This window comes from Prosopis cineraria, unplaced genomic scaffold (genome assembly GCF_029017545.1).
Source record: "Prosopis cineraria cultivar Desert tree isolate PC_DT_omini unplaced genomic scaffold, ASM2901754v1 PC8, whole genome shotgun sequence".
NCBI lineage: Eukaryota > Viridiplantae > Streptophyta > Magnoliopsida > Fabales > Fabaceae > Prosopis > Prosopis cineraria.
The window spans coordinates 7,580,004-7,593,977 of record NW_026555339.1 but is presented as its reverse complement, the minus strand read 5'-3'; the positions used below and the strand labels follow the sequence as shown (position 1 = coordinate 7,593,977).

Below are 13,974 nucleotides of genomic sequence, written 5' to 3'. Positions count from 1 at the left end.
AAGAGAGCCCTCTCCCTTTGAACTGTGTTTGCTTATACTAATAGTTTGCGCGTTGTGAAAACTTCTTTGTAGAAGTTCATAACTGTGTTTAAGAGGAAGGACAAGGAATAAAAAAAAATTGATATTTTTGGGTTTAACTTGTACATCATTTTTATGTTTTCCTTGTCAAATGACTTAAATAAAAAATGGACAAGAAAGATAAGCAAAGTTGGTAAAGGTTAGCATAGATTAAATAATTAATTAATTTGATTTTCTATCGAAAGAGTAACAATTAGGTCTGACAATTTTTTCTTAAAAATAAGTTATAATTATCTATTGAAAATGCAAATTTAGAAATTTGGAACTTCATTATCATTATTAGATTCCAAATTTGAGTTTTGGCCCTTGCAAATTGGGATTGTGAAAATTTTGGAGAACACCATAGTTAATAGGAAAAATAGAAAATTAAACAAAAACATCATGGAAATATAAAATATTTATTTGGATAATAGAGATATTAAATTTGATACGTTTGACTTAATGAAGAAAAAAAAAATAGAGGGAGGAAATTTTAATGAAGGCTGATACTTTCTTTACGGGGATGAAGAAAATAAATAGAGGATGTAGAAAGCGACTCCCATTTTTGTGGCACACGGCATGTCAAAAACGAGGCCATCGATTATGTGTCAATTCTCATTTACTAATTGGAACTTGACCCCACTCTTGTGTACACACTGACTCACGCAATGGTAGTACAATTAGTCAATTAATGTCATCTACAAATTTTTTTTAAATAAAATTAATCATTTAATTTTTATAATTATTGTCTTATTATAAGTTAATCCCTAAATTTTAACTTGACACAACTCAAACTTTATAATTTTAATTATTTAAAATATTAATTCATATATTTTAAAAAAATTATAAATAGTAAAGTTATTTATTGAGGTTTAATGATTAATTTTTTTATTACTTATATACATCCTTCTATTTAAAATATCTTATTCATTATATGATTGAATATTAAATGTGGACACCTCTAATAATTAATATTTTAAACAATTAAAATTAAGAATTGGGTTATACCAACCAAAGTTATAATTGAATCAAATTATAAATATTAGGTTATATTGGATTAAAGTTCAGTGATTTAATTATAATTGAGTGAAGAGTGAGAAACTAAACAATTTATCTTCTGAATATTTTTTATATTAAAAACAAGGAATTGCTATGGTGGTTAGAAGCGAATTTTCGAAGTTGCAGATAAAAAAGAAATAAATATTTGGAAAAAGTGTGTAATTTGTGTAAAAGGGTTAAAAAAAATAATTTGTGACAATCTCAATAGTCAAACGCATTTAATATGATTTTCAACGAGGCAAATATTTCTTAAAAATGTAAATGATGACGTCAACAAGGGTTGAGAATTTGTGGCATCGCATAATATTTCAGGTCACGGGGCATGTTATCCGTTTGGTTGGAGGGGGATGGAGACAAAGGTAAGTTGAAGGCTCTGGTTTAAATTTGATTTATGATTTAAAGTTGATTTATAATATAATTATTAGTCTTTATAATTTTTTTTTTCATTGTTTCGAGTTTCTTATTATTTTTTATTATATTTAAAAAATGATAAGATGATACTAGCAATATTAAATATATTAATATGTGACTAATGTCGTTAATATTTGTATTAAGATGAAGTCATGTTTTAACACATTAAAACCTAAAATATGAAACATAACAAGGCTGAACGGTCCTATTAATATGATGAATCATAATTTCACTAATAATAGATTAGTATTTTTAGTTAGAGCATATTTAATATTGCAAGTGTCATTTTATCAAAAGTTAAGAGACCGGCCTAACGCAACAACAAAAAAAAAAGGGATCTATATCAAAATAAATTAAAACTATAAAAACTAACACTTGTATTTTCCCTTTTAAAAAACCAAATTCATTAACATCTTCTAAAAAAAATATATTCGATCCTTTATACAAGTGGCCTTATAAGAGTCTGTGGAGCATTAATCACTTCGTTCCAAATACAGCCCTCTTCTCGATTTCTAATGAAAAGAAGTTTATGTGGAGGCATCAAATTTAACACATCAGTCTCATTAAGACATTAACTGTGCTTAGCAAAGTCACTTTTTTAATGTATATAATAAATAATAATAATATATTGATAGTGTCATTTGGTGGCTGATTAAGAGAAAGATACTTAAATTATAAAAAGAAGAAGAAAAGGTTATAATTAACAAGCATGTGGAAAGATCAAGAAGAGATAAAAAAAGGAGGGGGGCACCAGGTGGTGGGATCTCCTGTTATTTGGAGACAAGTGCGGTGCTTACTTCACACGTCACATGTGCATTGTTTGTTGCCTTTCGTTCGGCATTAGGTCTTTACACCTCTCTCTCTCTCTCTCTCTATATATATATTAATGAGTAATAATGTTTGTATCTTTTGCTGACAAGGAAAGTTGAACACAACAGGCACCGAATAAAGAAAGTGAAAGAGCGATTTGTGGGAGGACAAAGGAGGAGCGTATTGATTTGGGGTTCGTTTGATCCAAAAGATATTGTGTCCATTTAAATTTAAATTTCAGTGGGTATAATAAATTATAAAAATAATTAATTAAGTGATAAATTTTAATTATAATTAATTATATTATAACATAATTTATTTGGATATTGTTTTTTTAAAATTAATTTTAATAAAATAAAAATATTTAAATAATTTAATCAAAATTAATTTTTAATTATATAAATTACTATATAATTTAATTTTTAAATATCAAATATTAATTATTTGAAGATACAAAGTTTAAATTTTATTTAAAAAAAGAAAAAAGAAGAGAGTTTAATTTTATTTTTATTAAATTATGTGTTTTTTTTGTAATTTTTTGGGCCCGTTTTTATAATTTTTTTTGACATTTTTTACAAATTTTTGGCAAAAAGCGATGGAAGGAGCTTACGTGAAAACGTGCATTTGCTTCTTTAATCGATTTTTTTTTTGTGATATCTGGATAATTTTTTTAAAAAAATTAATTGTGGGCTGAAAAATTAATTTTCTCTTCTATCCAAATACATGCATTGTCACCCTAGCCACCATATTTATATGGAAAAAAGAGGGACTCTGGAGTATGGAGGATAGATTATGATATTTATAAATTTCTAAATTATAACTATATAAGATAAGAGAGCGAATTGATTCTAAACTATAAATCTAAAAATATTGAGATTTTAAACTTATTTTTTGATATTATTTTGAAAATAATATAATTTAACTTTTATCATTAATAAAAATTAATTTTAAATGTTATTTGACATAAAAATAATAAAAAATATATAAAAATTATAAAAAGACCAAAAATTATAGAAAAGGATAAAAAAATTAGATAGTTTTGTCATTTTTTAGTTAATTTTTATTATTGGTAGAAATTATATTACACTATTTTTAAAAATTGAAAGATATATTATATAAAAAATGAGTTTAAAATTCCTAACATTCTTAGAGATATAATTTAAGGATCGATTTACTTTATTGCCTAATATTATGTAATTTGGGGTGAGGCTTATTTAATATTTATTTAACAATACATTTTTTTCTCCTGTTCTTTGACCTTAGGAACTGGCAGCTTGCAGATACATCTTTAGAAGATATACCTCCAATAAAAAATTTACAAATTACATATGTGTATATATATATATATATATATATATTGAAATAGATTTTATGGATTTTAAAGATGTGATCCTTTTAAATCAAGCTCCGCATAATTTAAAATTTTACTGTAGGACATTGGGCTTGTATTTAAATAGCAAGTAAATAAAGGAGCAAGGCGTTTGAACCCATGTCATAATAATCTTGGTTCCTCAAACCATAGAAAATCATTGAACCAAAAGTACAAAAAAAAATATATATATATATATATATAAAGTTTTGTTTTTAAAATATTTCTGAATTATTAATTTTGAATAGATTGTTAATATTTAAATAATTATTTTTTAATATTTAAATATAACTTGTCAATATTAAAATAAAGTGGGTTGTCAATTGTCAAAGATTAATTTTTTTCTTGAGACAAATTATAATATAATGTTAAATAAAATAATATATGTTATAAATTTAATTTTCTAGTATTTCAACTAGTTGTTGTTATTTCTGAATGACATGTTATTTTTATCCGAGCATTACTTATGGATATTTGGACACTTGTAAAAAAAAATCCATTATTATGTTTGATATAATGAAATCGATAATTGATTTATTTTTTTCCCCATGGAAGAGGGGGAAAAAAACAGGAACGAATGAACGCCAAAACTAGAATATTTGTTTTTTTTTTCCCCCAAATAAACATTTGGCGCGCCTCAAAACTCATTCTCGTCGTCGTGGGGATTGGGGAAGATGGTGCCTCAGATGCCTTCATGGAGAAACTGAGAAGACTTGCTACTGAGATCGCCTACGCTCAGAGTCTCGCTAAGCTTCCTCCTCGTCAACGCTCTCTCGTCCCTTTTCTTTATGCGGCCTCTTCTCTCTACAAGCTCGTTCTCTCTCTTCGCTACTTTCTCTACGAAGTTGGCTTCTTTCAAAGGCACCGGTGATCCCTTTTTCTCTATCTCATTGTTTTCTCTCTTTCTTCTCCCCTCCAATGCTTTTTTTGGTCGTTAAGAAAGTCAGTAGGAAAATTAATGTTGATTATTATGCTTATTCAATCTGGAAGGTTGCCCGTTCCTGTTATTAGTGTCGGGAATTTGACATGGGGAGGCAATGGGAAGACACCGATGGTTGAGTTCATCGCACTCTGGTTAGCTGATTGTGGAATTTCGCCTCTGATTCTTTCAAGGGTATTTTCATTTGTTCCACCGTTTTCCAATTTCTTGGATGTGCGGCCTCTCTGGCCAATTTTTTTATGACATTTAGCTGGTCAGTTTGATGTTTTACTTGAGAGAACTTTCAAAGTTTTGTATTCAAAATCCACCTGCCCACCTTCCGTTTTCAAAGACATGCTACTTTCATAAATTTTCTGATTTTTTTAATACTGAACTGTTCATGAGTGGGACCATACTATGTGACTGGCTTGTTTCAACTTTCGTCTGAATATAAAACCTGTTTATCTATTGCCTATTATTATTTACTACTATAATAATGCAAGTTGCTTGCAGTTTTTCTTCCCAAACACAGTCATGCGATTTAGTAATTTGGCTTCATTTCTCGAAATTTAATCGTTAACTTGAAAAGTTTGTATCATGTTATGGGCTAACCAGGTCATTCAGCTGGTTTGGTATGATTCTTGAAATAAACTGGTGCGGCTGTTACATAATATAATTTCTCTCAACTGATTGGATCCCGGCACATTTGAGCTGTGAGACCACTATTAGAACTTAGTAACCATAACAGACATCTCATCTGCATCCTAACTAAGCGCCAGAATCTCAAATGGTTTCAGTCTGCAGTTGCTTCTCAACTTCAAAAAACTCAATGATGGAGCGCTTCTTCAGCACCTTCAATTATGACTTCGAACTCATCCTCCTCACCTGCTGTCTCTTCATCTCCAGTCGCCCCCTCTAGATTAGAAGGGGCCATGGAAAAGAGAATAGCTAGAATACATAGTCTTGAGCAATACATACAGCCTTTTGCTAGATTTTATCAATCAAAAGTGCTTCCTCTACATCTAAACCTTCAACGTTCTTTGCTCCTACATCCGTTTACTAGATATTTTCAATCAAAAGTATCACCTCTACCTCGAAACCTTCAAAGATTTTGGCTCCCACATCCTGCAAGTGTCAATCAAACATTTCAATTTTGCACCAGCAGAAGCTTCCCGTATGTACCAAATTGGTCTTCTTTAATTAATAATTACATTTACCAAGGATCATGGAAAGAGGCTCTAGTCGTGTATAAACAAATTCGCCATGAAGGAGTATACCTTTTTGGTGCGATCCCTTTGTTACTCAAAGCTTGTGCTTCTCTTTCGTTCTTTGATTATGGGAAGGCTTTGCATGCAGAGTCCATTAAGGCTGGTTCAGACAGTGATGTAATGATTGGAACCACATTAATCAGTATTTATGCCAAGTGTGGTGCTGTTCTTGATTCCTTTCAAGTGTTTGAATCTATGCCTGAGAAAAATGTTGTCACTTGGAATGCCATGATTAATGGATACCTAAAGAATGGGGACACAAACTCTGCTTTAATTCTATTTGACAAGATGCCAGGACGAACAGAAGTAACTTGGAATCAAATGATTGATGGGTTTGCAAGGAGTGGGGATATTGCCACTGCTCGGCAATTGTTTGATAATGGTCCACCTGAGTTAAAAATGTGGGGACATGGACTGTGATGGCTGATGGGTATGCTAGACAAGGGAATATGGAAGCTGCCAGAGAGATCTTTGGGCAGATGCCTGAGAGGAATTTCTTTGTCTGGTCATGTATGATTTGTGGGTACTCGAGGATAGGCAATGTCAAAGAGGCTGAGGCCATTTTTCGGCAGGTTCCAGTACGGAATTTGGAGATTTGGAATTCCATGATTTCTGGGTACGTCCAGAATGGATTTGGTGAGGAAGCACTGAAAGCATTTGATGATATGCAAGACGAAGGGTTTCAACCTGATGAGTTTACTATTGTTAGTATTTTATCTGCTTGTTCCCAGCTAGGGCTTCTAAATGCTGGTAAGAAAATCCACCATATGATAAGAAAGAGAGCAATGAAGACGAATCAGTTTGTTCTGAGTGGATTAATTGACATGTATGCAAAATGTGGGGACTTGATCAATGCAAGATTGGTCTTTGAAGAGTTTAATGAAAGGAATATCTTCTGCTGGAATGCAATGATATCTGGCTTTGCTATCAATGGAAAATGTCTCGAGGTTCTTGAGTTTTTGGGCAGAATGGAGAATTCAAATGTAAGGCCTGATGGCATCACCTTTCTTACTGTACTCACAGCTTGTGCTCATGGGGGCTTTGTCAATGAAGCGTTAGAAGTAATATCCAAAATGCTGAAATGTGGATTGGAAATAAGCATCAAGCATTATGGATGCGTAGTTGACCTCTTGGGGCGGGCAGGGAGATTAAAGGAGGCTTATGAGTTAATTCAAAAAATGCCAATGAAACCCAATGACACAGTTCTGGGGGCAATGCTTGGTGCATGCCAGATTCATTCAGCTTTGGAAATGGCTGAACAAATAATGAAGGATATTATTAGGGCACAAAGTTTGGACTCTCTTTCTGGCAATAATTCTTACAATGTGCTTATGTCCAATATCTATGCGGCTTCTGAAAAATGGGAGAAAGCTGAAAGGGTGAGGATTGCCAAGGCGAATGAAGGATCTCAAAAAACCCCTGGTTGTAGCTCAGTTATATCTAGTGGCTCAGAATGTCAATTTTGTGCTGTTACCAAATAACCACTGTTGTAAACTCAGTTATGGCTTAGTGAGAAACATGCAAGGAGCTTATTGTAATAGGTCTTGGAGCTCTACATCAAGATTGAATCTGTTGATGCTGCTCCCGCCATAGGTTAACATTCCAATATTTCAACTGCACAAATACATGAAATTAGATAGTTTACTGATTACAATTTTGTCAAGAGTTTAAGGTGAGAGATATACTATGTGTTGAAGTCAAAAGCAGGGGGTTGAAAATTAGTTGTAAGTTTGTCCATATGTTTCCACAATCAATCCTGATAGAGTGACGTTTGGCAACAATAATTTCTAGTAATGTGACTTTGAACTGACAAAGTGCTCCAAAGATTGTTTGAAAATGAACTTGATGTCTAGGCTTATCAAATATTTTTTTTGGCTAGGTTCTTAGCTTAATTCAGAGAATACAAGGCAATAAAAGGCTTAGCGTAGGGGCTTAGATTATTTTGTGTCTGAACTGTAGTCTTATTGGCTACTGCATATGGTGAGTCAGAAATGGTATAACAACCTTGCTTATATATTTATGATGTCTTAAGTGTATTTTTTTTTCCAACTTAAGTGTATTATATTATGCAATTGAGCTTTATCATTTTAACATGATACAACTCCTTTCATTTTTCAGTAGGATTTTCTAATGACCTGTCGCTGCATTACTACTAAAATAACGTCTGTTTCTTTTTTATCTCAATTATTGATCATATCCAAAATTTTCAAATAATAAATAATAGGATACTTCCATGAGAAACCACTGTGTATTTTATTTGGCTCATTTTGACCGGGATAGATTGTTTAGTTCTGAAGGCAGCTTGTGTGAAAATTGAAATAGGCATGCTCAGTGATCCACATTTTTCATTTGCCTGGCAGGGATATGGAGGTGGGGATGAAGTCAACATGCTTCGAAGACGTTTATTTGGGACAGCAATTCAATTTGGTGTTGGTGCAAATCGAGTAGCTGTTGCAAGTCAATTCATCCAAAAATACGGCTATATTAGTTCATGGCATGAAGAACTTTGCCTTGATAGGAAGAAGGAAAGTTATCCTGATTCCAAAAAAGTTGGAGTTGTAGTTCTTGATGATGCAATGCAGGTAATGCGATTCTCCTTGCCCTCTCCTCTTTCCTTGATCTACTGTTACATATTTTCTTCTATATTGTTTATTTAAACATCTGATGTCCCGGCTAAGTTATGCTCCTTAAGTTATGTTCATTCTCAGTTTTGTCTGCTGCACTTTGATTGCTTGAGATTTAAATTTTTGGTGGTAATTGCCAAAAGACATTTACGATGAAAAAAATATTTTTACATTGACCTGCTGTTGTCTTTGAATTGTATAATTTATATGCAAGGCAGCATTGGAGCTTGCAGCGAGATTTGGAGATTGTGATGGTTAATGGATTAACTCTTTGGGGTAACCTTCAACTAATGCCACTTGGACCATTAAGGGAACCTTTGACTGCACTTCGACGAGCAGATGTAGTTGTTGTACATCATGCTGACTTAGTATGTTATCATATTTTTTCTCCAATGCTGTTGATGTAATTTTTAATTCCGCACATTTTCCAGATATAAAATTACGATGTGATGAAGCTAATACTTTGGGAGATTCACAGGTTTCTGAAGATACTCTTGATGATATCAAGTCAATTGTTCGAAAAGTTAAAGAGTCTGTTCCTGTGTTCTTTACAAGAATGGATCCATCTTACTTATTTGACGTGAGAATTATCAACTCTAAAATATCTTTGAGGGCTCTACATGATGCTCATGTATTATGTGTTTCTGCCATCGGTTCTGCAGATTCTTTTGTGAAGCAGGTCCAAAAGGTATTCTTCCTTAATTTGTTTGTGATGTGTAGGAAGGATTTGAAGTAGAAGGTAGAATAGGAAATAGAAGATATGAGAGAAAATAGAGCGAAAGATAGATAAATAGGTAGAAGATGAGAGATACTAGAGAGAACTGGACAAATTTTATTTATTCAGAGTCTAACTACAACTATCAATGACCATTTATTTATAGCCTACTTATTAACAACGTAACCCTTCTAAGTACCCTTTAACTCATCTAACTAACTCCCTCATTTTATTTCAATTGGATTAGTTTGCATGAAAGTTGCTTCTTGAGGTGCTGGGAAACTGTGATCTGAAAACCCCCCAAACACTCACATAACATGTAATGTGTGAAATTTTTCAATATTCTACATTGAAACACTGCAAAATATTAACTCACGGACAAGACACGAAAGAGACATACATTACTATAACCATAAAAATAGTTTAAATGGATAAGTCTTCTTGTTAAGTTTGGGCTATCTTATTACGTTAATCTGTCTAATCCATTGAGCTATCGTCTTCCTTAAAATAAAGAAATTTATACTGCAGATCAAGCTGACCCATAATGCTTAAAGCACGTTTATTCCCCAAAAAATTAAAAAAATAAAAAAATGCAAGAAATGTAGCATAGATCATAATGAAAATGACTACGTTTTTCTTTCCTGATCCAATTTCCAAATGGTGATCATGTATACGCTATTTTTTTTTAAATAATACTCAATCACGCTTTTACTAATTTAGGATGTGTATACACATGCTAATGCTTTTCTTGGTATCGCTGACGACCAAAGAAACTGAATTAAGTCATCATGTTTGATATTTATTATGTTCTAGCACTTCTATGTGGATGTTTGACTTTACTTTACATCCATGAGTATTTTTCACTCTAAATTGCATATAACTTGATGCAGATGGGAGCTGTCTATGTTGATCGAGTTGATTTTAGCGATCATCATATATTTGATGCTGAGGTGTAATTTCCTGGTTTGGTGTTTGACAATGATTGTTTTGACACGTCTCTGCATTTTTGAACCAGGAAGAAAAACGAACAATAAGAAGGGGGCAAAACACTAAAGAAGCTTGATACAGATATTAAGCTTAAAGCCTACTTATCATGTTATTTCTTGGATATCATTGAAGGACAAAATGCAGATGGAGTTATCGATGTTTAAATTATTTGATAAAACTATGACATGTGAATACCCCCCGCCCCCTTTTCCTCAACCTAGCAATGCATTAACTCTCTTAAAAAGATGGTTCAAACGTCATAGTGAGAGAACTTTAAGGCTTTTCCGTTGTAAATTCATGTCATGCATTAAATAAATAATGCAGAGAAAACTACACTAGAATTAAGCTGCCTACTTTGAGAATTTCATGTGTTTTCTTTTTCCCTCATGTCTTTGCATTTAAGACCGAGATGTTAATTTCATATGTTGGATTAATGCAGGATATTGAGATGATCAGAGCCAGGATTAGAGAACTAGAGAGCAAGTTTGGCTTGAAGCCAATTGTTGTAGTGACCGAAAAGGTGGCTAAAACTATTCCCTTGCACTCGAGCACACCTTTTTTTTTTATATGGCTATTTGACCAAGTCAAATTCGAGTATTTTTGGGTCCAATTGTGGATAACCCTCCCAAAGATTTTTTTTTTTTTTTTAATCTCACCTTGACTAGTAACTCCTATCAATCCCCTTCTAAATTCACCCATCTGACTCACACACACAATGCATGCTTATGCTGATACCTGAACTCATCCTCTTGTTGCCAGGATTACGATAGGGACCGAGAGATCCTTAAGCAATTATATCCATTCAAAGTTTTTGTTCTGTGTTCTAAATTAAAGGTGGTGCCTTGCTGCAACAGCTCAGAGGAAAGCTTTAAGAGGTTTCTGAGGGATCAGCTGAAGTTCAAATTTCTTGCTGCGAACTAGCTAGTTCTCCTTATTTTAAACATACCCTTACAAGCAAATGCTCAAAATATTCAGATTTGTATGCCCTCTTAGTATTGCAATTAAGTTTTTAGATTAGTTATTTATCTGTTGTGTCTATCAAGATGGTTTAGGTTCGAAGAAAGAGTTTTTATCTGGATTGCAGTCTCATCGCGATCTTGTAAGATTTTGACATATTTAAAATCTTGATTACGTTTTAAAGATCTGACCTTTCTCGATCTAGAGAGAGAGAGAGAGAGAGAGCGGGTATTTTGGTCCAGTGCAACCCAATCAAATCATCTGGGTGGGAAAGAAATGCGAGTTAAGATGGTTGAATTGGCGTGTGTTCAAGGTAATAAATTGAGTACATTAAAACTTGACTTGTGCGTGTTTGAGGGGCTTATGTTGCTATGTATACTCTCTCCAATTTTATTTATAAAATGTTTAAAAATTTTTCATGTACATTAAAAAAAGTTTGCTGTAATATTAAATTTGTCAAAAAAATCATCCTAAGTTATCATTTTTACCTTTATAAAGATCTCTGCTCACAATTTACAAGATCAATAATTAGAAAGTGTTGGAAGTAAAAATAAAAATTTATTAGATCATACAAAAAACAACTTATAAATATGACAGGAGTATAAAGTCAATACTCATGCGACGTAGTGGCATTCATATCTCCCTTGCTTATATTTAAAGATTCTACAAAGTAAAAACTGCAGGTCTTCTGATCACGAAGGATCATAAAGAGAGAAAAAAAGGATGGGAGGTTGATTGGAGGAAGGATCATGGTTCACTTCCTTTTCCTTTTTTCTTTCCGTTACTTTTCTCTGATTGGAAGGGATAAATGAAAGCAGACTTGAAACAGTACATAATATTAATGTCACTTTCTTGACTCTTGATTGATCATATTAGACTTTACAGTGTTGGCCAAAAAAAAAAAAGGTGGGCTTTGTAGTGGCATCCGCTGTTAAAGAATTTTTTATTTGATGCACACGCTGCTATTTGGACAAGAAATAGTACTTGATAGTAGCGCGGCATCCCTCAAATGGGCCTTCACCTACCCGTAGACCCCAATGGATAAGGACAAAAGGTGAGCCCGAATCCATAATAGCAAAAGGCCCTAATAAGGGAGCCCATAAGGCCAGAACAAAGGGGGAAAAAAGGAGCGTATGCGGTGAGCGTGGATCGAACACGCGACCTTCAGATCTTCAGTCTGACGCTCTCCCAACTGAGCTATCCCCGCCACATCTGATATCTTTTTAATATTTCTTCATTATAATTTATGCTTCAGATTCATCTCCCCACTATCATCAACCCCGTAAGAAACAAAGCCTCCAACAACAATCGAACTTGTGGACTCAGCTCCATTGGTGGTGAAGACAATTCATCAATAGTTCTCTGAGGAACTTCTAAGATCGCCTTCTTTGGAGAATTAAAATGGTGAAAATGGAAACAATCTGATACCGGGTTGGTTGCTGGGTTTATTGTGCAGATGAGAAATCTTATTTTTGAGCAGCGAGAGATCAATATTGCCAAATAATGTGTTTTCTTCCGTGATACTTTGCTTTGCTTTATTTATTCATTTATTTTGGCTTGATTTCTTCTTATCTTTTAGGTTTGATATTAGGGAGAATGATAATGAGATCTCATAATATTGAATTAAGAACTATTAAGTTCTTAACAAAATTTTATATAAAATTAATATAAATATTAATTCAAATAGTTACAAATAAAAATTTCTGTTATAATTTTAAGTTATATTTAATATTTAAATATTTATTTGTAATAAAATTCTTAAATTTTTAATTATTTCATTTCATATTTTTAACTAATTTTTTTAAAAAAAATTGTCAGAAACTTGATTGTCATTAACTTATAATTCTGCGACCTAATTGTCATTCCCCATATATTAGGTTGTCTCATTATGTGCAATGCAAGCGGGTGGCAGAAAGGGGCTATTTTATATTTTTTGAGCGGTGGGTAGTAATCCTGAATGGTTTATTGGCCACAATGACAAATAGAGACCATAAACCTGGTTACATTGTAAAGAACAAACTTATCAAATATAACATTACTTGAAAATTGTTTTATTTTACAAATTAGCCAATATTACCTGTAAATTCATGTTTTGAAGATTGCAAATAAGAGTACAAAAGTAGCAATAGCAAATAGTTGTAAATGATGTTTCTATAAAAAAGACAACAAAAAAATGATATATTTAACAAGTTTTTTCTATACAAATTAGTGAATTTCACTTGTAAATTCTTGTTTTGATAATTGTAAACATGAAATGAGAGTAGTACATTTTTAGACTAATCTACTAAAAAAATTCAGTCCTTATTTTAAACCAATTCAATCTTTTGCTCCTTTAATATTTTCCCCCAATTTTAAAATGGATGTTATTAATATGGCATGACATTATTTTTTTGAATTATAAAGAAAAGCTAACAATTTGAGATAACAAGTAGATTAAATCTACAACGTCCTATTTACAACAACATAGGTATTGGTTGATATGACATATTGTGAATCTTTAAAATGTGATTGTAAAGGGACATTATTAATAAAAATGGAATAGTTGTGAATTTTAAAAAATGATTATAAAAGAACGTGTTCAATTTTTTTCTCGCAAAATATCTAAATGTTATCCGTTCTAAAAACATCTACAAGTTTGCTCACAAATGTCCATGGCCCCAAAATTTTAAAGCAATGCCTCTTGGCTCTTACAAGAGTGAACATAAATTCTAAGTAAACATGTTGAAAGTAAGTTTAAATTAATGAATAAGATGGAAAGAGTATAAGACATTTTTATCTAACATACTCAAATACACCTA

General features: G+C 32.3%; 1 protein-coding gene and 1 non-coding gene across 5 annotated transcripts; one reads left to right on the top strand and one right to left on the bottom strand.

Moving 5' to 3' along the window:
* The first annotated feature begins 4,371 nt into the window (after positions 1-4,371).
* LOC129318685 (probable tetraacyldisaccharide 4'-kinase, mitochondrial) lies at positions 4,372-11,359 on the top strand. 4 transcript variants are annotated; one of them, XM_054963585.1, is made up of 8 exons: positions 4,372-4,567; positions 4,697-4,820; positions 8,254-8,475; positions 8,736-8,885; positions 8,996-9,205; positions 10,123-10,182; positions 10,659-10,739; positions 10,979-11,359. In XM_054963585.1, exons 1-8 carry the CDS (start codon positions 4,401-4,403, stop codon positions 11,138-11,140), a joined length of 1,176 nt encoding a protein of 391 aa, XP_054819560.1. In that variant the 5' UTR covers positions 4,372-4,400; the 3' UTR covers positions 11,141-11,359. The 4 variants fall into 4 exon arrangements, 3 of the variants coding, with proteins under 3 accessions (XP_054819560.1, XP_054819559.1, XP_054819561.1); XM_054963584.1 differs by having other exon boundaries at positions 4,372-4,573; XM_054963586.1 differs by lacking the exon at positions 10,123-10,182 and having other exon boundaries at positions 4,372-4,573.
* Positions 11,360-12,310: 951 nt separating this feature from the next.
* Positions 12,311-12,383, bottom strand: TRNAF-GAA (transfer RNA phenylalanine (anticodon GAA)). Its single transcript has one exon. It is a non-coding gene; the product is annotated as a tRNA-Phe (tRNA).
* Between the last annotated feature and the right edge of the window lie 1,591 nt (positions 12,384-13,974).

Excerpts from the sequence above, each read along its gene's own strand:
- LOC129318685 (XM_054963584.1), top strand. The coding sequence starts at position 4,401 with ATGGAGAAACTGAGAAGACTTGCTACTGAGATCGCCTACGCTCAGAGT. Across the intron at positions 8,476-8,735 it reads TTCTTGATGATGCAATGCAG|CATTGGAGCTTGCAGCGAGA; the intron begins GTAATGCGATTC and ends TATGCAAGGCAG. Across the intron at positions 10,740-10,978 it reads TTGTTGTAGTGACCGAAAAG|GATTACGATAGGGACCGAGA; the intron begins GTGGCTAAAACT and ends TCTTGTTGCCAG.